This window comes from Equus caballus, chromosome 27 (genome assembly GCF_041296265.1).
Source record: "Equus caballus isolate H_3958 breed thoroughbred chromosome 27, TB-T2T, whole genome shotgun sequence".
Taxonomy (NCBI): Eukaryota; Metazoa; Chordata; class Mammalia; order Perissodactyla; family Equidae; genus Equus; species Equus caballus.
In genome coordinates, this window is record NC_091710.1 from 20054874 (window position 1) to 20079119 (window position 24246).

Consider the following 24246-nt stretch of genomic DNA (forward strand, 5'->3'; position numbering starts at 1 on the left):
TCTCCTTGTCACATCTAGAGTTGTGAATGTGTATGTGACTTCTGGAGGGGATTTTCCTTTAGTTGTAAATTGACTTTTTAAAAATGTCGTATATTTATTATTTTGACTGAATGAAAATAAGACAAGACCTTTTTCTGGGGAAAAGCAAAGTAGTTTAAAAGGTAAATGAGGTGGATATGCGAGAAGCATTTTGAACACCTCTTGGCATGTGTTACATGCATAGTAAATGTTGGTGCCTAATAAAAGTAGCACTTGTGAATTACTGACAGGTAGCGTGCTAACTTCACTGTCTAAGTGGAATTCTGGGCCATCATTTTAGAAATCCAAGTCTAAAGTTGCCATCCATTTTTTGGTAATTTGTCTCTGGCTGTTCTCTCTTGCTGAGTTTGTTAGTTTTGTTTTCTGCTTCTGTGGTACATGTTTTTGGTAAATTTGCTTTTGAATTCTTGCTCAGAATTTACAAGAATCTGTTTGGCCTGGAAGACAGATACTTGGCTTTGGTTAAGAATCTTCCTCACCGACATGATCATCTATCAGGTAGAGTAGTGTGTATTTTAAGTTTCTGCGTCTGTCCACGATGATGTTCTTGTGACCCATCTTCAGCATGCAAGTTGTATGTGTTCCCTCTGTGGACTAGTCTGTGCTCTGAAGGCAGGCGTTCTGCCTTCAGTGACAAAGAGGATTTGTGGTCCACTTTCATCTCAAAATAACTCCAAAATGACAAGGCCACATCTTCTGTGTTACTTTTGCTATGTCCAGTCACACTCATTTGTAAAAGTAAGATTTTTACTTTTCAGTAAAAAGTGACTGTTTCTCGCCCCTCCTCTCTACTCTGGTGGAGTCTTTCTGCCTTCTCAGCCGTTCTTGAGCTCCTCAGGCCTAGGATGAAGGGAGTGGACCATCCACTAATGAGAAGGGGAGGTTCCAGACTTTGTTGTTGAAAGGGACAGGTTGCTGCTTCCATCCTTCATGGAGACATGATGTTAGTAGTAAAATATTTATAAGGAAATGGCATTTCCAAAATGTACCTTATCAAAGGGCTTGTGTGATTTTATTTAGCCTGAAGAATTAGACTAGAAAGACTGTCGCTAAGGCTCCGTCTCCCCCTCAGATGATCGAGCCAGAGGTACCTTATTTGTATTTGCTTGCTAGTTGCTTAATCAACTCTGAAGACTTTTTCTTCATGGCAGTGTTTTTTTCTCTCCTTGCTGTTCTGTCTTTCTAAGGGTCAATATAAAAAGGCAATAGCCAGCCTGCATCATTTAGCAGCTCTCCAGGGATCACTTCCTCAGCCGCAGATCACGGGACAGGGGACCTTGGAGCATCAGAGGGCGCTCATCCAGCTGGCGACTTGCCACTTTGCTCTGGGAGAGTACAGAGTGAGTACGCGCCATGCCCGGAGACCCGTGGGTGCACTGGGGCTTTCTCTTCTTCCTAGAGTGGCCTTGTAATTCAGTGCCTGTTTACTTGAAGCGTGATCTTTCTGCCTAGATTTTGTCACCTAATCTGCTGGTAAACCTTGATGACTGTGTCTTCCTGAATCTTCTCTTTAGTATAGCTTCCCTGAAGTGAGGCGTGGGGCTTGTGGCGTTTCCTGTCCGCTCTTCCATTTTGTTGGAGGATGATGTTTTTTCACATTCTTGCCTGGAATCCCTTTAGAGTGGAATCGGGCCTGTGGTACTTGGGCAGAAGAGGCCTTTACTGAGTGGGGAATGGAGGATTTAGCTTGGCTTATCTGAAGCTCAGATTCTCCTTTTACGTGGTGATGTCGCCTCCTAGGGCTGTGGCAGGGGCACATGTATAAACGGGTCTGTTTCCTCCCCGATTGTGAGCCCCTTCCATGGGGGGTGGGGACTGTGTTCTTTCCCTTTGAATCTCTCACAGCACCCACCACAGGGGTTTGCACAGTGTCTATACTGAGTAGATGTTTGAATTCAGTTACAGTGATAAGCACATTCTTTGTATGTGTAGGTACCGTATAAATCAAGTTCACAACTTTAACACACAAACTGATTCCTTCTCATCTCTCTATATGTGAGTTGATTATTTTGTGATGAAAAACCCTGAAGTAGGTTTTTTAACTTGAACTTTGTAATATGATAGATAATTTGCCATGACAATTTTTGGAAAGAAACGGTATGTAAAGTATGTGCATTTAAAATTGAAAATGCGTTTCTTCCGTCATTTGTGTAACCATCGGGTACGTAATTCTAAGTTTCAGTTGGTTCCTCCTGAGAACTTACAAGAGAATACGTACACAGCTGTACATATGTAGGATTAGACGGCTGCACAGGGTGCTTCCGTGCTGCATTGTCGGAGGGACTGTAAAAGAAGCTGGTAGGTTTGATGAAGCTCAGCAAACTCATTCTCCTTGAGGGCTGGTCACTGTTGGGCCTCCGGCCGCGCTTCCTGGCTTACCTGACTGCTGAGTCTCTGACTGCCTGTCTTCAGCTCAGACTCAGCATGTGCAGGTGCGAGTTTCTGTAGCTCTGTGGCCCTGTCAAGTCCTGGGTGACTCTTGCTCTAGCTAATCCTTTTGATTCTTCCAGTGCAGTTCTGGTATCTTTGGTATATTACCTTTTATTTCCATTACCACCACCCTAACCCATGGCTTCTAACTGAGTTTTTTGCCTGTAATATTTTTTTCAACCCTATAAATTACGGTCATAGCTTTCTAAAATATTGCTGTCATCATTGCACTTAATTGAAGTATTGACTTCCTGGGTACCCAGAGTTGAACAATGTGCTGGGGTGGGGAGTACAAGCAGAGTGTGGGGAATGTGGGACCCCCTCCATTCCAGGGCATATAATTAGAGTTAGAGAGAAAAGTGCAAGGATTTATATAAGAGTTAAAGATCCAATATTAAGTGCTCTGCCTCAGACATGTGCACAATAGACATTCAAGGAAGGGTGTTGTCACCAGGGTCCCTGTAGTCGGGAAAGATGTACAGAAAAGGTCGGCTGGAGGTGGGCTTTGAAGGGTGGTGGTACCTGACTCTCGAGTACGGGTCCTGGCCCCACCACTTACTAGCTTGGGCCCCGGGGCAGGTTCCCTCCCTATACGGGCTAACTCCAGAGTTCAAGTTCTTAACCACTAAGCTGCCGATCTCGAAGCTGGAGCTGCACGACCTGTGGCTGTGAGTGGGTTCTAGATGTGCCCAGTCTATATCTAGACCCCTTCAGTGCTCGGGCAGTTAGCTTTGACTTCGGGCAGCTCGAACCCCTCGGTCCCTTGCTGCCGGCTCTGAGCAGCCTTACAAATACTCTTTTCTGGACATTCCACAACATGAAAAAGGCTGGGAAGCGTCGGTTTAAGGCCCCACTTCCTCATCTGTAGAATGGGGACAATAAGAGGGTTGTGCCTGACAGAGAAACGCTTCTAAATGCAGTCGGATGTGACTCTTAGCGTTTGGTTAGGTGGACGGAAGGTGAACACTGACGCCTTCCCCCGTGTGGATCGAGACCAGCTGGCTCAGCGTGGCACTCGAGGCCTCCCCTCACTGCCAGTGCTGCGGCCGTCCAGGTTGTGTCTGTATTTCCTAACCCGCACCCACCTCCCTCAAGTAGAGCACCTGAACCGATATACATTCCTTCCCCACATCTTTTTCTCCTCCTTTGAAAGCCCGTTTTCTCTTTTCCACACTCCAAACCCTCCCCGCGTAGGGCTTCGATTGGGACGACCTTCCTGCTGCAGCTGTGCCTGCTGGGTTCGCCTGCGCGTTCCCCTGCGTTGTCAGTCACACACTGCAGCATGCCTCTTAGTCCTCTACTGTATGTCCCGTCTGTCACTTTTTCTCTTCGGTGAGTTAGGAAGCGTCTTTAAGGCAAGGACATACTTCTTTTGGATGCCATTGCGCTGTTACACACCTTGGGGCCTTACTTAATGCTTGACTAATTTTCAAGTTTTATTTCTTTGGTTCTTTACAGCAAAGAATGAGTCATTGTTCCATCAAAGTCCTAGTCTTAGATTTACTCCAGGTTATGTCTCTTACATGCTCTGTCAAGGAGACAGTGCTGAGCACATACGAAGCACGGAGGCCATGCTGCATGCCTGTGCACAGGTTGCCCAGGGGTAGGCTGCACATATTTCAGTGTTATGTTGACCCGGTTTCAGTCAGAAAACTTCAGATCAGTTCCTTTTGGTCTTGTCTTCCTTAGATGACGTGTGAGAAGGTCCTTGATTTGATGTGCTACATGGTTCTCCCCTTTCAAGACGGAGGCAAGTCACAGGAGGAACCCTCAAAAATAAAGCCCAAATTTAGAAAAGGTACCATGACAAGTTTTATTCTTATTTGTAAAAAGAGCTTTAGGATTCAGAGCTGGGAAGTTTTACAGTTCCTAGTGAGCTAATCCTGTGTGATCAGCAGGGCTTGACAATTGTGTGAAAAGGGAATCCCTTGCCAAGCTTTTCCTCAGCTCTCACTTCACAAGCAGCTGTGAACACGTCTTTCTTCCAAGTTCTCTTCACCTCCTGAGCTCGTCTCTGTGAAGAGTATCAGGGAACTCCTTTTTCTATCTTTACCAGTTCTAGGAAAACTTGTAGATGATTAGTTAAGAAGTATCTCTTAGCATCTCCCTCTTGGGCTATTTCGAGCCTCACCTCCCATTGCACATTGCTTGAAAACTGCATAAATTGGGTTGTAACGCTCACATAAGAAAGGAAGAAGGACACACTGTCACTGTTTAAGTTTCCACTGTAGAAGTTAGAAAAAGATAAGAAATTAAACTCAAAGAAAGTAGAAGACAGGAAGTAATAATGATAACAGCAGGAATCAGTGAAATAGAAAACGAAAGAGAGAAAGTTAATAAAGCCCAAAATTGTTTTTTGAAAAAAAAATTGATAAACCCCTAACAAGATTGATGAGGAAGAAAGTGAACACAAATTACCAATATCAAGAATGGAAGAGGGAGTGTCACTACAGATCCGACTGAAATCAAAAGGACATTAAGAGAATAAGTGATGAATAACTTTATGCCAATAAATTCAACAATTTAGATGAAATGGAAAAATTCCTTGAAAAAACAACTTAGCAAAACTGACACAAAATGAAACAAAAAATCTGAATGTTGCTGTATCTATCAAAGACATTAAATTTATTATCAAAAACCTTCGCACAAAGAAAACTCCAGGTCCAAATGGCTTCACTTGTGAATTCTATCAAGCATTTAGGAAGAGATAACACCAAGCCTGCACACACTTTTTGAGAAAATGAGGAGGGAACACTTCCCAATTCAGTGTTTAAGGCCAGCACAACCCTGAGAGCAAAATCAAGTAAGAGCATTACGAGAAAAGAACATTAAAGGCCAGTATCTGTCATGAGTATAGATGCCAGAATCCTTACTGAAATGCTAGTGACTCGAATCCAGCAATAGATAAGAAGGATGATACACGTGCCCAAGTACACCAGGAATGCAGAGGTAGGTTAACATGGGCACGTCAGTCGCTGTAATTCACCACATAAACAGATTACAGTGGAAAAAATCATATGATTGTCTCCATAGATGCAGACAGAATTCAATCACATCCGCATTTATCGTTCATGATTTAAACAAATCTTAGCAAACTAGAAATGGAAGGAAACTACCTCAACATCACGCTTAACCATGAAATACTGAATGCCTCCCCAGGTGGGCACCTGTGCAGGGATGTCTGCTCACACCACTTCACTTCAGCACGCTGCAGATTCTGGCCAACACGGCAGGCAAGAACCAGAGAGAGAGGCTGAAAAATAGTGTCTTCATTCAGTTACCACTGTCTTTATCCATAGCTACGTGTTTGACTACCTAGACAAGCCTAAGGAGTCTCTAAATAAAATAACATCAGAAAACATAAAATACTTAGGGGTAAATTCAATGAAAGGTGCAAAATCATGTTTGTAGATCGGAAGACTCAGTATTGTTAGGGTACCAGTTCTCCCCAGATGTCTCTGTAGAGGCAGTGCAATCCCAGTCAAAATCCCAGCAGACTCTTCTTTCAGGAGAATTGACAAGTTGATTCTGCAGTTTATATGGAAATAAATAGTTTTGAAAAAGACAAACAAAATTGGACAACTTACCCTACCTGATAGCAAGACTTGCTATAAAGCTACAGTTATCCAGACAGTATTGGCATAAGAATGGGAAATTCAGAAACGGACCCACACAAATATGATCCAGTGACTTTAAATGAAGGCACCAGAGTAATTTAGTGGAGCATGGAAAGCCTTTTCAACAAAGGTGCTAGAGCAAAGGGACTCCCTTGGAGAAAGAAGAGGGGTCCTCAACCCCTGCCTCTCAGTACGCACAAAAAGTAACCTGAGGTGGAGTGGAGACTAAATGGAAAAGCTAAAATAACACTTTTTAGAAAAAATATCTTTGCAACTGGTAGCAGGTAGATGTCTTAGGATACTAAAAACTTTCCAGAAGACAAAAGCATGACAGTTTTGATAATTGCAGAAGCTCTTTGAGCTGCATGGGAGTTGATCATACTATTGAGTTTGCTTTGTATATGTTGGAAATTTTCAATAACAAAAGGTTTAACAAAAAAAGATAAGCCCAGACACCTTCAAACTTATCTCTGTGGAACAGAAATAGGTCTGGTGGGTAAGACTTGGCCTAGCTGACATGAAGACTTATTTTTTTTCTTTTTAAACAATTAGAATATATGGGGGTTTTTTAAAAGATTTTAGTTCTTTTTTATTTTTTCTTCTCCCCAAAGCCCCCCAGTACATAGTGGTGTGTTCTAGTTGTGGGTCCTTCTAGTTGTGCTATGTGGCACACCACCTCAGCATGGCCCGATGAGCAGCACCAGGTCCGCGCCCAGGATCCGAACCAGTGAAACCCTGGGCCGCTGAAGCAGAGCGCACAAACTTAACCACTCAGCCGTGGGGCCGGCCCCAAGACTTATTTTAAAGCTACACTAATTAAGAAAGCATACTATTGGTATAGGGATTGACCAGTGGAACAGAATAGAGAAACAGGTGGCATTATAATTCAATGGGGAAGAGTGAATTTATCCCGTAAGTGGTACTGGGACAATTGATAATCCAAATGGAAAAACAATACCAATAGAAATGAGATCACTCCTTCATTCATACAAAAATCTTTTAAATTTTAAGATTTAAATATGAAAACTAAACCGTTTAAACTTTTAGAAGATCTTTGTGCCTTTCAATTAGAGAGGGATTTAGCCTACAAAGAGCACACAACATAAAGGAAAAGATTGGTGAATCTGATCACATTAAAATTAAAATAGCAACAAGATATTATGATCAAAGTGAAAAGATAAGCCACAGACTACAAGAAAATTGTCTAGCATGTATAATCAACAAAAACGTAATATCCAGGATTTTCAAAGAGTTCCTTCAAACCAGTAAGAAACAAATGACTAACCCCCCCATAGAAAAATATGAACAAGAAGCAGAAGCAGAAATCCAAATGGTCAGAAACTATTTGAAATGATTCTCAACCTGTTAGTAATTTGGGAAATTTAGATTAAAACCATAAGCTACAATTTCACATACATCAGAATGCAAAGGTTGAAGAGGGGAGGTGCTGACTGTCAGGATGTGAAGACACACGTTGCCCACGTGCTTCTGGAAGCTGTACAGATTCCTCCAGTCACTTTGGAGATCAGTCTGGCAGGACCAAGTTGAACATCTCATCTCCCGGTTCTGTCCCTCTGGATCGGTGATTGTCAAATTTGGGTCCTCCCCCACTGGGAAATGAATTTCAACCAGAAATTTTTCTTTCTAATGAGATAGACTATTATAATATTGTCAAAATGAGTGCATCTCCAGTAAAAAGGGTAAATTTTATTTCATGAACCCTTCGTTTTAGATATATAAACATGTAAGTGTATGTGTACAGGATCCCCATGTAAAAAGTGTATTCCTTTCTTGCCCTTGGGGTAGAGAAGGATTTAGGATGTAAAGAGCACACATCATAAAGGAAAGGATTAAGGTCTTGGTTTGAAAAATCATTACCTAAAGTTTTTTCCACAAGTGCACAAGAAAATATATATAAGAATGTTTATTTCAGAAGTGTTTGTAGTATTGAAAAATTGGAAATCTCGATGTCTACCATAGAAGAATGGCTAGATCAATTGTGGTATATGTAAACAACAGGATGCTATGTAACATTGAAAATCAATGAACTAGAGCTACAGATGTTAGTCTCAAAAATGCAGCTTGCAGAAGGATACATACAATATGACACCGTTTATGTATTAGGCATTCCTCTGTTCGTGATACAAATTTCTGTGTTAAAAGTAGGTAATATAAAAGGGAATGAAAAGCACCACATTCAGAACAATGGTTACCTCTAGGGAGGGAGGAAGAAATTGGGATCGGAAAAGGTACACAAGAGACTTCAGCTAAATTTGTGATACTTTATATTAAAATCTTTAAAAATTAAAGCAAACGTTAACATTTCATAAAGCTGAGTGGTAAGCACACTGGCGTTTGTAATATTCTGTGTAGGTAATTTTTTATATATTTGAAATGTTTTATAATAAGTATTTAAGCAAGTTTTGGAAAGAAGATTGATAAATCCAGAGACCATTCAAAAAACAATTTCACCATCACCACATATAATTATGGTTTAGCTATGTTTGAAATCATGACTGTTGCTTTTTTTTTTAAGTAAAGCATCTTAGACGTTTGCTTTTCGAAACTGTTTTCTTTATAATAATGAGCATATTGTGGGCTTTTGTTAGGTTCGGATCTGAAGCTTCTGCCTTGTACCAGCAAGGCTCTCATGCCGTACTGCCTGCATTTGATGTTAGCTTGTTTTAAGGTAAGCGTCAAGTTGATCAGCGTGAAAGAAATTTAATTTGGACTGTTGTTCTGATGCTCTGGAACAGCTTGAATAGAGAGGCTTGAGAATGGATGTTAGTTTAGTCCTTTGACAGTGCAGGTTGGTACAGTGAGGAAAGCACATGGCCTAGGAATTGAGAAATGTTTATAAATCTCTGCACTAGGCAGAGCGGAGTAGGGAGCGATCCCCATCCTCGAAAAGTCTGCAGATACTGGTGGAGAATACGCAAATAACCTTGCTTGTGGCATGGTCAGTAATTTTACAAATTAATGTACAAGTCAATATATTAGCTACCGAAGAAGGGCATGCACGTTCTGTTGGGTTCATAGAGGGTGGTGAGTTTATCATCATGAAGATGTGGTGGGCTTTAGGGTGAACAGCAGAGCTGGGGGAGTTTCGGGACTTTGGGAAGAAGCCAGGCCCTTGGCTGCAGGCCGAGTAGAGCCTTAGAGTCGACAGGCTTGACTGTCTCCTCAGGGTCTGAGCAGGAGAGCAGCAGGGTTGGGTCTCCACATCAGCGCAGTAATTCCCACACAGAACTCATCATCAGAATCGCTTGGGGCGATAGAAACGGTTTGAAGTGTGATTTTAGGCCTAGCTGCATATTTAAAACAAAAGGTCCTTTGGCCGTTTCTCCAGTTCACACTCCTGCTTCCTTCCTGGCTACTCACTGCCTTTCTTTCACCCCAGTGCCGTGTTCTCAAACCCCTCTCTCCTCGCTGGCTTCTTACCCACCCTCCACTCCCGACTGTTTCCTTAAGAGAATTCCCCAGATTCTTCTCTCTGTTACAGAGAACCACTGTGCTTTCTCTCGCCCTTATTCCCAGATTCACAGCCTCAGGCCCAGCCTGCACGTCCAGCTCCCATCAAGATGCTCAGACGAACACACTTCCAGCGACCCAGTCCCAGCACGGGGGAGCCGAGGCCTCCCTGGTTAGCCCCCCCACCCCCAGGAAGCAGTTGGGATGTTTGCAGGGCAAGTTCGCTTGCTGCTCCGTGCCCTTCTCCCTCTGAGGACCTTTGTCCCACATTTTCACTAGCAGCGTGTTTTTAAGAGTGATGTTTGGTGTGTTTAGATTACTCCGTGATTTCCTCTTCCTTCTGTGTCTGCATGAATCCTTCTCTTACAGCTCAGAGCTTTCACGGACAGCAGGGATGACATGGCCCTGGGGCACGTGATCGTATTGCTTCAGCAAGAGTGGCCACGGGGAGAGAATCTTTTCTTGAAAGCCGTCAATAAGATTTGCCAACAAGGAAACTTCCAATATGAGAATTTTTTCAATTATGTTACAAGTATCCTTTTTCTTACTTAAGCATAAGAAGTTCTGATTTTTTTTTTTTAAGAACGAATGCATTGTACTAAAAGGAATGAAGCATTCTGGGTAGAAATAGTGGTTTTTGCTATTTAGGGGGATAAAAGAAAGAATGGTGATTAAAAATGTAACTGTGGCACTTGGTCTTGTGAAAGTCATAAAAGACTTGAAAGAGGTAATGCAGGAAATCAGGAATATCACCAACCCTGTTCCGTTTTCCACTTCCAGCAACTTCTAGGAAGGTACCCAAGATGCCCAAAGTAATAGCCTGCATCTTCCTGACAGGCCCAGAGAGGCTGGTTTGGCCATAGAATGTAATAGTTCATTGATCTTTGTCTATCAGAAGAGGGCCTCCTGGGCATTGACTGTCCCCTGGCATCAGTTGTTAGTGCACCATGCCATACCTGTCACAGCTGTTGCCAAGTACTCACAAAAGATGCTGCCCAAGCCAGCAGTTGCCTTCAGCGATGGGGAGTGTGGTATTTCATACTGTCTGTTAGGGAGAGGCCACCTGGAACCGAAGGTTACACGTCAGTTTGGTATTTATTCTTTGCTTAGCTTAATATAGTATTTTGAGTTGCAAGGAATCTGATATCCTTGTCCAAGTGCCTACAGCAATAGTTCTTAGCCTTTTGGGGGGATGCGACACCCCCAGTGCCAGTTTCATTTCTTATTAAGAAGACAAAAGATTTTGCTCTTATGCCCACATAGACTCTGCTTAATTTTCAGCTATATGAAAAACATGCTTGTTTTTGTGAGATGGCTTGGTTGGTATAGGAATCATTCATTTTGGAGTCAGACAGACCTGGGTTCCAGTACTGACTCTGCAGTTAGGGGGCTGGCCGTGGGCCAGTTCCCCGATCGCTGCGAGCCTGTTTCCTCTTCAGAGAGAGCGGGCACCTGGTTTTCACATGAGGTTAACCTGAATCTGGCCTGCAGATATTGATATGCTGGAGGAATTCGCCTACTTACGAACTCAGGAAGGTGGGAAGATTCATCTGGAGTTACTGCCCAATCAAGGGATGCTGATCAAGTAAGCGTGCTTTCTTTCGCTCTTCCGCGCCCAGTGCTCAGCTTCTGTGTGCTCGTAGGAATGCTTGTAAATTTCTCTACCTTCAAACATTGAATAGAAAGGCATCCAAACCTGGTCTCTGTTTTGAAAGTAGATTTGATTCTGGGTACCTTTTGAAAAACTTGGCATTTCCTTAACTGTCTCTCTTAAAACATTGTTTAAATTGGAGTATTTCTGTCACTTTTGATACTTTTTCACTAGGTAAAGTCTCAATCATGGTACCTTTTCCTTTCCAAAATTTGCAGACTGATTCAGTAAGTTTCTTATTAGACGTAGAGTGCTTTTAATTAAGAAAAGCCATGCGTAATCAAGGTTGTGCCGGGTTAGGAGAATTCATTAGGAAGCTGCAGACTTCGTTCAGGAACTGTCGTTGGCTGTCTGTATTTGGTGGAAGCGCTCCTAAGCAGTCCCCGTTGCTGACACAGCACGGAGAGAAGTAGCACACCTGCCCTGGCGATGAGGCCGGGCCCTTGGTCTCAGGCATGCACTCCCACACCCGGATGAAGTTAGTGACTACTGGTGGTTTTTAAACAGCTGACAGTCTTGCTTCTGCCCTTCAGTACTCACTGTAGTTTGGAGGATAGATCCTTTGTGCTGTAAATGCCACGTGTAGTTTTATTTTCACACTGCCTCCTCTGTGTCCTGCATATTCAGTGTGTCTGTAAGTCAATGTAAGTCACGCAAGAGACAACCCTGAGCGAGAAGAGACTGTTGCTAAGGCTGAAAACATTTTCCTTTTTCTGTCAATTGTGAGATGAATGAGTTTTCAGTTGTTGAAAGCAAAAATCCACAGCTTGTTCTGTCTTTGCAGAATCTTGGAAATGTTGAGAGAGGGAAGTAAGAGAGGCTCATTCTCTTGTATAACCTCAGTAATTTGGTGCATAGCAAACGTGACTTATGTCCTATCAAGAATTGGCTGGTGGAATCCATTCTAAAGAAGAGGAAGATAAAGTGGGGTTCTTGTCTTTCATCTTGTAAATGTTATTAAACATTCTAAATATTTAAAATAAAAGAACAAATGCTCTTTTATGAAAACACAAGACAAGACCTTTCTACATTAGGTTGCTTAGGCAAGATGGACTGCACATGCTCATCTTCCCATCGCCACTTACTCCCCTAAGACACCTAGTGAAAACCACAGGAAAAATAATTGCATCTTCAAAATATTCTTAACAGGGTTTGAGAATAAACATTACTTTTTGATATGAGAGCCTAGGTAACCCCTTTTGTGTTGTGATTTCTAGGTTTTGAGGCTGGATATACAAACATACCTTTAATAGCTTTTTAGTTAATTCCATTAACATTCACCATACAAATTCTAATATAGAGACAGCCTTAGTAGAATAACCCCATTCACTTAGGATTAACCCTACAGTGGTCCTCCTTTTACTTCAGTAACACACAACCATTTGTGGAAATGGGAGAGAATGGATTGTCAAAAAATCAACAACTGAGGGGCCGGCCCGGTGGCACAGCACTTAAGTGCCCACGTTCTGCATCAGTGGCCTGGGGTTCGCTGGTTCAGATCCTGGTTGCAGACATGGCACTGCTTATCAGGCCATGCTGTGGTAGGCATCCCACATATAAAGTAGAGGAAGATGGGCACAGATGTTAGCTCAGGGCCAGTCTTCCTCAGCAAAAAGAGGAGGATTGGTGGTGGATGTTAGGTCAGGGCTAATCTTCCTCAAAAAAAAAAAATAAAATAAATAATAATTAACAATTGAGGGGCTGGCCTGGTGGCTTAGCAGTTAAATTTGCACACTCTGCATCAGGGGCCTGGGGTTCGCAGGTTCAGATCCCAGGCATGGACCTATATACCACTTATGAAGCCATGCTGTGGCAGGCATCTCACATGTGAAATAGAGGAAGATGGGCACAGATATTAGCTCAGGGCCAATCTTCCTGAGGGGAAAAAAAGAAAATCAACAGTTGAATCTCAGACTTCATTATACTGAAGTTTCTTCTTTAGCCCTTTTTTATTGAGCTGAATAGTGACATGGGTACATGCAGACAACCCCTAGGACAAGGGATGAAAGCAAGGGGGCATGGAACACCCCGGTGATAACACTGTAAGGGCAGAGATACAGAGCAGGCATTTCTGATGGCTTTGGAGGGATAATCTCATACTCCCACCTTGGTCACTAGAACCGTAATTTCTTCTGACTCCCTGTAGAAGACCATTAAGCCTCTTAGGGAACTGCTGTTCCGTCTGTTTGGAAGCAGGAATAGGGACTGTTCCCTCGTGAGCTGAGCCTGTAGGAATTCCCCCGTGCTCACTGTGTGAGTCTCAGAGCTCGTCTGAAAGCTGCAGTTCGATTTCTTATGCCTCACTGCAGCGGGGAAGCATGCTGCGTAAGCCGGAACGCTCTTGCTAATCGAGGTATGGTTAGAATCTGTGTAAAACTATCTATATTCCTTTTCCCTTTGGGTTCCAAACAAGTTCTCTGAAGCCACTGCACACCTTCTGGGTGGCCCCTCCTGTGAAAGGCAGAGATGTTGTGAGCAGTGCACAGCCCTGCCCTTGGGTAAGATTGTGAGTCTGTCCTAGTTGTGGCCTCTCGGATGCGAGCAGGTATGGTACCAACACTGAGGGCACTGGGGCCTGACCAGCGGAGGGGTAAGCTCGCTATTCGTTACATAAACATTTTGCTCTTATGTATCTGAAAATAGAGAAATATTTTTATGCTGATATTTGCAGTATCTTAGTTGCATTAGACTGGTTGAAAATGGAAAACAGTGTTCCATGTCTGCTCTGAATAGAGTGGGTAATGATGTTCTGTGAAGTAATTACCCAGCTAATGTACTCAATCTTTGTTGTTACAGAATTCTGCAAAGCCGTGGGTCCCAGACTCTTTTCTCCCCCATCTGTTTCTTTTCTCAATATTTTTTAAAATTTAAACTCAGCCTTTCTTTATCAGAGACATTACCAGCCCCTCTCGTCCTCTCGGAAGGGCCCCTTCAATCTGGGGCTTCGTTCCTGTCAAAGATGGTTACAAAGTCAAGGTTTATTTCTGGCTTGGCTGGGCATAGTGGGGAGAGTGAAGGAGGCTGGATTTGAACCGTCTCTTCTCAAATGTAACCCCTCTCCCCATGGCCATCAGTTGCATCTCATCGTCCTCTTCCTCAGTGGTTGCTTTTTAACCAAATCTCAAGTGGGCTGAGCTCAGGGACCAGGAACCACGCTGCCTCTGGACGTGCTGGGAGCCGTGCTCGCTGGCTTCCGCCGTCCTGCCCCGGAGCTGCGGCAGGGGCCGGCTTGTGGAGGCTGGAGGCCTCGGGACGGTCCGCCCCGTCTCGAGCACTGTCTCCGGAGTGTTGTTTTTGCAGTGCAGGGGGAGTCGGTGTGGGTGTTTGAATGCTGCTGTTTGCTGTTTTAAAGGCCTTCTAGCCCTCCCATGGGGTTACTGCCGCAGGAATTCTTACCTGTGCTTCAGCCCAGCATACAGACTGCTGACAGGTACCAAGTGGAAAACACCTGCTCATAGTGTGCTGTTTGTCACGTTTCCTGCCCATGGTTTTCAGCTCTTTGTTCTCAGTGCTCTTTTTCATGCTTTATTTATTTTTTTAATTTGTTCTGCATTCCTTGGCAAACCATCTGGTTGTAATATTGTAACATTTCTTATTTTTTCCATAAGTTGCCAGTGTTTTTGTGTTTGATTTAAAAATCATTATGGATCTGGAAAAAAAAAGTTGTGTAAAACTGTCTTAGATTAATTTCACATTAGATTAGGCACTAAATTGTGATTCTCTTTTGATAAAACATAAGGCATTCGGTCATAAATGTTTAAGGATGCTGAGACTTATTTTAAGCAGATTTTTGTTCTTGGGCTTTCCTGTTAGGGACCAGTGCTGGGGTTTTGGTCCAGACATGCGTTAGCACAGGGTTTTCCTGTCCCTGATACTGTCTTTTTAGACCCCACCCTCTGAACTGAAATATTTGTTAGGCTGGAGCGCCACTTTTATTAGCTGATTTATCCTGTTCTTAAACCACAAAAGCTAACTAATTCTCTCTTCCTCCAAGCTCGCGGGGGGTGGGGGGGGGCGGTGTGGGCAGAGGCTCTGACAGAAGTATAGCTGAGCCGTGCCGCTCCTGTGTGTGGAGACAGCACCGCTGAGCGCTGCCGGCGGGACCCAGCATCCTTACGCTTCCCTCATCCTGAGGGGAGATGTGGCTCTGGGCCGTCGGTGCCCTTTAGCTTACTCTCTGCAGATACCGGTCTCTTTCGGTTGGTCAGAGGGCTGGCTCCTGTTTGGGGTTGCCGTCTGGGACCCAGAAGAGCCGTTTCTGGGGCTGCATAAAAAAGTCTGTGTCTGCTCCCAGTGGGCCTCAGCCTTGGCCTCGCTGACACTGTGTCCTTACTGAGCTAACCATGGACTTGACCAGAAACGCCCACCGAGAGCTGTGCCTTTTCTCCTCGGCGCTGCCGCCTCCCTGCGCAGTGCTCTGAGATGTCCGTGGGCACGGAAGGGTGTCCTGGAGTATCTTTACTAGTCTAGCAAAGCTTGGGGGTTTTTCTTCTGTTGCATTGCAACGTTATGACTTCTGTTATTTTATCTGATAATACAAGTTTTAAAAAACAGAAACATTTTAGAGTGGTTTCAACAGTTTTATTTTGGCCGATTCATAAAGATCTCATCTTAATCCTTGTCACTGTGTCTGAGGGAAGCTAAGCAGGAGGGCCGGGAGTGGAGGTGGCTTCTGTCTGTCTCAGTTCCCAGGTCACTGCTAGCACTTGCAACTCCTTTCCTCTTCACTCAACCCACTGAGTTTTGCTAGACTTTTCTTTTCCTTTCTTCGTTTTGGTGCCTTCAGTTTTCTGGGAGTTCCTTCTTTAAAGCACACCTTTTGGGGCTGTAGTTAGAGACCTTGCCTTTGCCCCCACTGACCTTTCCACAGACATACCGGTCTCCTGAGCTTGAGGACCACCTCTGGTCTTCACTAGGCTTTTGCAGGCCGCTGACCACTCTTCAGTGATTCTGCTTCTCTCCCCCTACCTGTGCCAGACTCTTCTGGGTCCCCCACCTCCTCCTGCGGCTTCTCAGACAGACGTGAGTCTGGATGGGCTCAGCGCCTGGAGGAGCTGCCCGTCCGGGGGTGGGGGAGGGGGCGCGTTGTGCTCAGGCACTGTGCACAGTCCCGAGCCTTTCTGAGCCTGTCACGGAGCACTGGCCCGAGGGTCTTGGACCCAAGCCCAGTTTGGTGGCAGGCTCATTGTAGTTTCCCTCCTCCCTTGCTGCTGCCTTTGCGGTTGGTGGGCCTGACTGGCCACAGCTGTGTGGCCAGTGTGGCTGTACCGAGTTGGCCCCAAATAACTGAATTGTGCACGAGTCGGCACAGGGGCGCATAACATCAGAGCTGCGGGAGTTCAGAAGCAAAGCAGATGGCATTTTACCAAACATTTAGATGTTTACAGTAGCCTTTTATTGAGTGATAAAGATGTCTCTCTAGCGTTCAGTCTTTCTAGAAGGAATGGGGCGGTTTGCTCGGGACTTTTCTTTTTTGACACATAGATTGAGGCAGCTTTATTCCTACCCCAGAGCCCGGCCGGCGATGCCGTGCTAACGGAGGTGTCCCTCTGTTTCCCTGTCACTGCCCTCAGGCACCACACGGTCACACGGGGCATCACCAAGGGCGTGAAGGAGGACTTCCGCCTGGCCATGGAGCGCCAGGTGTCCCGCTGTGGGGAGAACCTGATGGCAGTGCTACACAGATTCTGCGTCAACGAGAAGATCTTGCTCCTTCAGACTCTGGCCTGACCGGAGGCCTTTCTGCCGGTGGCAGCTCTGAGCCATGTAATTTTGGGGGAAGACAAACAAGCAGTGAAAAATGTTGCTGTTAACAACTCTTAAAGAGAAGAAAACCATCTGAGTTCTAATTCCTTGGTTGCCTAAAAGTAGTTCGCAAGAGTCTGAGAAGCTATTTTCTATTTTTGTCATTTTTTGTAGTTTTTGTAAAACAGAAGAATTAACCTGTTTTGTAAATAAAAATTATGCTAAGTTTGGGGTTGTTAAAAATTTATTTTAATTCTCATGAGTTTCTGAACAAGGGTGCACTTTACTTAAAAAGACATTCCTTCCATGACCTGAAGACTTTATTTTCCATAGTTAGGCTTTGGTAAATATGACATATCAGTGTAATGGTAGAGCGTTTCATTCGCAAGTTTTAATACCAAAACCTTTATGCTGAAATGAACTTGAGCGGCCTTCCACTGAAGGAGCCAGGGGCGGACTCTGCCCACAGCCCCGGCTGGAGTGGGGCGGGGCCTCCCATCCCGGTGCCAGCCTGGCTGAGCCCTGGCTCTGCCCGCCCTTTGCCTGCCCTGTACCGGGGACAACTTAGGCGCTCCGTGCCTCCAGCTCGGCGTTGGAAAGCAGGGATGATGGCTCCTCTCTGCAGCTTGTTGTGAAGACTGAGTGTGACTCCACGTGAGCTGTTTGGAAAAGCGCTGGCACATCTGAGTGCGGCCAGTGTCAGGGGTGTTTCTTTTGCTGTTCCTGAAATATATCAGGTAAACATCAAACAGATGTGTTTCTAGGGTCCATTTAAGAATGAAAGAGCTGGTTGGCTGGCCCCCTGGCCGAGCAGTTAAGTTCGTGCACTCTGCATCTGCAGCCCAGAGTTTCGCTGGTTCAGATCCTGGGCGCGGACCCAGCACTGCTCATCAGGCCACGCTGAGGCGGCATCCCACATGCCACAACTAGAAGGACTCACAGCTAAAAATATACAACTATGTACTGGGGGACTTTGGGGATGAAAGAGAAAAAGAGGAAGATTGGCAACAGATTTTAGCTCAGGACCAATTTTCCTCACCAAAAAGCATACTTGAAAGGAAAAAAAGAATGGAAGAGCTGAGAAGTTCAGTTACTTTGCATAAAAAGTATTAGAAGTCTTTTCTATGTAAGACCCTGTTGATAGATATATTGAATCAGTAAAGTAGGTTAATTAATAGGCATCTGATCTCAGAAAGTATTTCAGCTGGCTCTAAACACTAGTTTGAAAGTGTCTGTCTGTCATAGAGTCAATTGCAAATAGATACACCGTCCTGTTGCTTGCATCGTGGAGTGTGTTCTCCCCCAACAGCTTTCAGAGTAAACCCTCTCCTACCTTTTGGTTTTATAACAACTTCCTCAGATAGTGTTTGGGGCAGCACACATCAAAACAAGCCTTTCTGATACCCAAATGTGCAGGCACCATATAAAAAAGGACCAGTCATCTTTTTTTTAAATCTAGTGGTGCCACTCCTGTGTGCAGAATTGCAGGGGAGGGCCCTAGAGGAAAATGGAAACCGGACTGCAGACCACTGGCACTTTGGGACCCATCCAAACCCCTGCACTGAGAGACTTGACCAGACCCCAGACTCCTTCCAAAAGCTTAAGGTGTGTCCCTGGATGACCCCAGCCGCCCTTAAAATGCCTGCCTGGGAAAGCTGCACGCTGCTGGGAGAATTGACTCTCGTTCCAGCCGAAGCGTGATGTGAGCAGCCAGTCCCTGAACCCGGTAGGAGCAGTTACTTAAGAAAGCTTGCAGTTAGAACTCCTCCTCTGCCCTTTGAGGTGTAAAACTGCCACCAAGCTGTTTCTTCAAGGAGTTGTCTCTTTGAAATGCAAACATCCAGGGAGGATAAGGGCTTCATTTCATGGGTACCTTGCTTCAAACTGCACCACTGTCTCCTGCCAGATCTGGGTGGCCTGATCGCATGGACCAACCCCCTTGGCACAGCCTGCCGTGTGTCAGGAAGCCCTGGCTCACACAGGGCCCTCTTCCCCACTGCCGTCACATTACTAGAAAGCCTGCCCTCCCCGCTCTGAGTCTGGCTGTGATGTCTTTGACGCAGGGCAGGTGTCACCTGTGATTTGTTAAACTGATACAAGCCGTCACCTGGGCAGAGCTGAAACAGACAGGGTTTGGATAGATGGAGGTACCAGTTTCGAAGCCAAATGACATTCAGAGTTTAATCAAATATCAGAAGAAAAACTGTCGCTTATCGAAGTGGAAGGGCATGACTACAAATAGAATAAAATACAAGAATCAACAACTAGCCATGAAAGGTGGGAAAAATCTGAAAAATAATTGAGTTCTATAAAGTCCCACTAGTGGGGACAGAATTCCACCAGAGCCCAAAACGGTAATGTACACTGGGAAGCCGTGTGCCCAGTTCTGCACGGGGAGGGCCAGCTGGCTGCGCAGCGCGGGATGGAATTCTGCAGAGGAGAGCCTGCGAGACAATGGCCTTTTGTTTGTGCAGTGTTCTGAGGGACCAACGCCATTAGGTAAGGGGTATGAAGTCGGAGGCATCTTGTGACATAACGGAACATCCAGCACTTCCGTCAACTTTCAATTTGGAGATGCATGTAGCCTGGAGGAAAACGGCCTAACAATCACTGGTTCCAAGGGAAGACAGCCCACTTACTGCACTCTGGTGAAAACAGACCACAGAGAGCAGCTGAAGACAAATGCTGGCTGCGCGTTTTCTCGCCTGATTTCAAAATTAAAAGATGCGTTGGAAGCCTCAGAAGCTGGGATTATGCCAGACGCCGTGCTGTTACAGGGCCCTGGCACCCTGTTTAGCACTGTTAAAGGGCTAGCCCTGTTTCTTATAACTGATACAGAGAGCGCGTCCTGAAAGGCTGTTAAGGCAGTTTGATATGTTGAGAAATTTTCTCAAAGTCCATTTGTCTCCCCATTTATTTGGAAAACAATGACATTAAAGGAAAAATAAAAACTAGTATCTTGGCATCTCATTTAAGCTTATACTCCTGATACAAACCGAATTATTGTGCATTTATAAAATTGGCCAGTGAAAAGAGGTAAAGTGTAAGACAGCAGTTTATTCAATTAACTTATAAATATGAATTAGGAATCTGAGTACAAAAAGGAATAAACCACGTTGAATTATTACATCCCTACTCTAGAAGAGTGTCTCTGCTTTGTTACTTAAGGACCCCGCCCAATGTCCCTGTGAGATGCAGCCCGCCGTGTCAGCTGCAGTCCCGTCAGTTCTCGCTGTCGTCCTGCAGCCACTTCCCGTACTGCCACTGGCTCCAGCACACACCGCGCCCTCCCGAAGGAGGGAGGTGGTCGCATCCTGACAGCCCTGCGCTTGGTCAATCTAGGCTCCCTTTCACTGCTGCTTTGGCAGGTCACGAGAAGCACCATTGAACAGCTTCTGGGAAGGGTTTTCTGGCTAAAAATGACAACACACACAGAGGGTGTACCCTCTCCTTCCGGTGTCTCGTTTGCTGAGTGGCTGTCACCGCGGCAGCCATCTCACAGCCCTGAAGGGAGCTGGCTGAGAGCGAGCAATTTGCTGGAGCCAGCCTGCCTCTTACATGAGAGATTTCCCCTTATGACCCAGCTGAATGAGGATTTCCTGTTCCTCACCCTTCAAGACATCCTAACTGACGTGCTCCCCAACTGGAGAAATGCTTCTGGATAACTCATCGTGAGTTGGAGAGACCCTACGCCGCTTTACGTGCTGGGACTCAGGATGACACCGCTGTGACGTCCGTAACGCCTCACTGCAAGAGAAGGGAGGCAGCAGTTCCTTGAAGATGGCTGTCCGCTACACGTTAGGCGAATTTTGTCAGCACTTAGATATTAAAAATACAAACAACCGCCACTGCTTTGCTTTAAATAAATGTTTATTTAGTGCCTGCTATGTGTGAGGCACTCTGCACCACAAAGAATGTGCAGATGAACAAGGCATAATTCTTGCACTTAACAAGCTCACAGTCTAGCATGGGAAGGTAGACATATTCACAAACAGCTATCACACAAGGCAGAAGTCGACAATGCCGTGAGATTGATCCCAATAAGATATGAGAACCCAGAGGGAGAAAATACTACTTTTGGTTGAGAATAAGATTAGAGAAGGTGCCTTAGAAGTAGGGGTTAAAGTGACAGGTCAAATGTAGATAGGAGAAAATTAAGAGGAAAAGGTAATCCAGGACAACTTTAATCAAAGTCAGAAGCAAGAGGTACTGGCTGTGTGACAGTGGGAGGAGTCTGGTCGGCTGGATAAGCAGGGGGCATGAGGGGCTGGGGAGAGGAAGCTGGGAGGTGTGTTGGGCTCCACTGAGGATGGTTTATATGCTGGGAAAGCTGTTTCAGCTTCTGTGGAAGTTTTCATAGAGGTGATTTGATCTGAGCTCTGCTTTATAAAACAATCTGGTGGCAATGGATAGGGACTTTACAGAGGAGGGACTGAGGGAAGGAAGCCAGTTTAAAAATGATTACAGGAGTCTGGACTGGAGCTATAGGACAGTGACAATGAGAATGAGAAGTTACAGGCGGAAGATGGAGACAAGTGAGACCTGGCAATGATGGGGGAAAGGGACAGAGGAGGTGAGGTGGGTGACAGATAACGGCAGTTTTACACCTAGAGATGGAGAATGATCCATTCACAGAGCTAGGAAGAGCCAGAGGCAGAGGCTGGAATCTGGGAAGAGGTGAGCCTGGACGCTGGCGGACAGCCAGGTGGAGGGTCCGGCGGGCAGTTAGAGTTGGGATGAGAGTCCATGCTGGCGGTCCAAGCTGGAAACACAACCAGAAAGTCGCCCGTGCAGCGGCGACAGTCGAAGCATTGTGGAGATGGGCCCATCTGACCCTGGAAAAGCAGCTCTGAAGTATAGTCCAGCATCACATCTTCCTTAAATAGGGAATTCTCACGGAAAATTCACCAGTATGATGGCGCATCATATGAAAAGTGCTGTTTCTCTTGGTGTGTTCTCCTGGCTTCGCTCCTGAGAAACTGTCTTCAGTTCTGTGATTCCGAGCAGGAAAACTGCCTCCATTGTGGAGGGTCATTCTGAAAAGACTTACTCCAATGAGAGTTTTTTAAACTTTTCATTATCATTTATTTTGAAGAGTTTTCTGTAATAAAATTATTTTTCTAAGGACTTCATAAAAACCATTGATGTATCTATCCCACCTCACTGAGTCTAAGAGTTGGAAAGGAGCTGAGAGGGTATCACTGTCTCCCTTACTCACAGATGAGGAAATCGAGGCCCAGACAGGCCAAGGGACTCGCCTGGCATCTTACACAGCAAGGATGGCAAAGCTGGAGCCACGAGCAAGATAGCATGCTTTTCTCTCGTCACAGCCATGTCCCTGAGTCCCAGCTGCCATCAAGACACAAAGAGAGACAGATAGATGGAAAGATAGGTGATTGACATAGAGGGACATAAGCAGAAAACTATAAGCAAGAGTGGCTGGAAATAACACAGCTACATTTTAACTTTTTTTTTTTTAAGTGGAGAAAAAGAAAAAATGGCTTCTGATAGGAAGGCATTTTTTGGACCCACCAACGCCTTCCAGATCGGACAAGGAAATTACTCTTTCTTGAAATATTAAACTGCACTTAACCAAAAATATTAGACTACATTACCACACATCCCACTCAAGAAGCTTTGTAGTCAGCCCCACGAGCGACGACGGCATTCTTGGTTGGCACGTCCACACATGCAAAGGCAGTTTGCAGGAAAACAAGATCAACAGGAATCAGACCTCAAATTGTTTTATCCATCACAGAAGCAAAATGCCCACGGTAATTCCCTTTTGAAAAATTCAACGAGAATCCTTAGAATGAAGTTCTAGATACATCCATTTACATAGAAGATGAAAAAAAAAGACAACCACATTCCAAATCTCTAAGTCCCAGATATTCAGGCAGAGTTCTGATGAGCCGTGTCCCAGTAAACTAGCCTTGGGGCCTCCGCGTCTGCTCCAGGAGTCTGGAAATACCGCATCCTTTCGTCTTTATCATTAATGGTGCCCTTTAATAATTCCCCAGGCCCACTAGAGTCTGCCAGCAACACATTTCAGCTGGAGCTATCATATTTTCCAAAAGATCTTCTTTTTATAGAGAATGTAGGCAATGAGCACCCAGAGAGCGGTGGCAACTATGTTCTGAGTGAGGTGTTCTCTGTGCGACTGGTCGTCCCCCAGCTTCCACTGGAAGGGGAAGTAGCTCTCGAACACCTCATGGCCAACATACACCAGGAGAGAATTCATTCCTGAGGAGAGACGCACATCACGTTTGCCCGAGCCACAGCTGATCATCTCCTTAAGTCTTGAAATTTGACATTATTTCAGTGAAAAAGCAGAAAGCCCACACTTAGACTTAAGTGTGAACTATATCAAAAAATTACTAGAAAATACTCATAACTGTAGTTCTTAAATACTAAATCTGAAAGGAAAGCCAAAATTATTAACTTATATTTGCTAGACAGAAAACTTGAGGTCCACAGAATGTAGCTATCAGTACAATCAGAGGCTGAGGTCATTGAAATCATCTAGCCATTGAGTCTTCAGGTAAAACCACACCTGAGCCATTCTGTTTATCTCTTGATGGTGTCTCAATATTTCTTATGTATAATCTGTAAGGTAGCACATTTACATTAAGAAAGAAAGTATGGGGGACCGGCCTCGTGGCATAGTGGTTAAAAGTTCAGTGTGCTCTGCTTCGGCGGCCTGGGTTCATGGGTTCAGATCCCAGGTGTGGACTTATACGACTTGTCCGCCATGCTGTGGTGGCGACCCAAGTACAAAATAGAGGAAGACTGGCATAGATGTTAGATCAGGGCAAATCTTCCTCACCAAAAACAAAAGAGAAAGAAAGTTTGGCCCCATTTCTGAAGTGTTAGAAACAGGATGAATGCCCTGGATCATTTCTGATACTCCACAGTTTGGTATTGCCTAAGAAACAAGCAGAGCTCATTTATGATCCCACAGTCTAAACAGATGAAATGGGTGGACTGCTTTGGAACAGGCCAGTGACGTCCTGCGTGGCCTGCCACAGCGTGGCCCCTGCTGCTTTCTCCCTCAGCCCGTGTCTTGGAAACCTGCCCCCAGGCTGAGGCTCAGGGCCCCAGCACTGCACATGCCCAGCTGGTCTCTGGACCAGCCCACCAGGTCACCATCATTCATCACTGGGGTTAGGGGTGACTTGCCTGGGTAAAAGAATGGGGTCCCTGTCCACAGACCCTTCACATCCACAGTGGGGTACAGGACGAGCAGGATGAAGAAGGCAAAGGAGCTCAGGGTGGTGACGTAGGAAATGGACC

The 24246-nt window shown here is 45.1% G+C and overlaps 2 protein-coding genes across 13 annotated transcripts in view; one reads left to right on the plus strand and one right to left on the minus strand.

Moving 5' to 3' along the window:
• Positions 1-17181, plus strand: part of INTS10 (integrator complex subunit 10) — a 30134-nt gene extending 12953 nt beyond the window's left edge. For 2 of the 8 annotated variants that reach the window (XM_023630726.2, XM_070253317.1), the window contains exons 11-18: positions 455-537; positions 1227-1379; positions 4159-4267; positions 8696-8775; positions 9927-10089; positions 11049-11142; positions 14561-14638; positions 16782-17181. In XM_023630726.2, the coding sequence (XP_023486494.1) occupies positions 455-537; positions 1227-1379; positions 4159-4267; positions 8696-8775; positions 9927-10089; positions 11049-11142; positions 14561-14638; positions 16782-16938 (917 nt within the window). In that variant the 3' untranslated portion in view covers positions 16939-17181. Of the gene's footprint in view, positions 1-454; positions 538-1226; positions 1380-4158; positions 4268-8695; positions 8776-9623; positions 10090-11048; positions 11143-14560; positions 14639-16781 lie in introns of those variants that run through there. The other 6 variants (XM_023630727.2, XM_070253318.1, XM_023630730.2 and 3 more) reach the window with 4 other exon arrangements.
• A 3624-nt stretch (positions 17182-20805) lies between these two features.
• The window catches only part of HGSNAT (heparan-alpha-glucosaminide N-acetyltransferase), a 36981-nt gene continuing 33540 nt past the window's right edge, over positions 20806-24246 (minus strand). For all 5 annotated transcript variants that reach the window (XM_014736513.3, XM_023630717.2, XM_023630716.2 and 2 more), the window contains 2 exons: positions 24133-24245; positions 20806-23196 (listed from right to left, as the gene is read on the minus strand). In XM_014736513.3, coding sequence (XP_014591999.2) covers positions 23015-23196; positions 24133-24245 — 295 coding nt within the window. In that variant the 3' untranslated portion in view covers positions 20806-23014. The remainder of the gene's footprint in view (positions 23197-24132; position 24246) is intronic.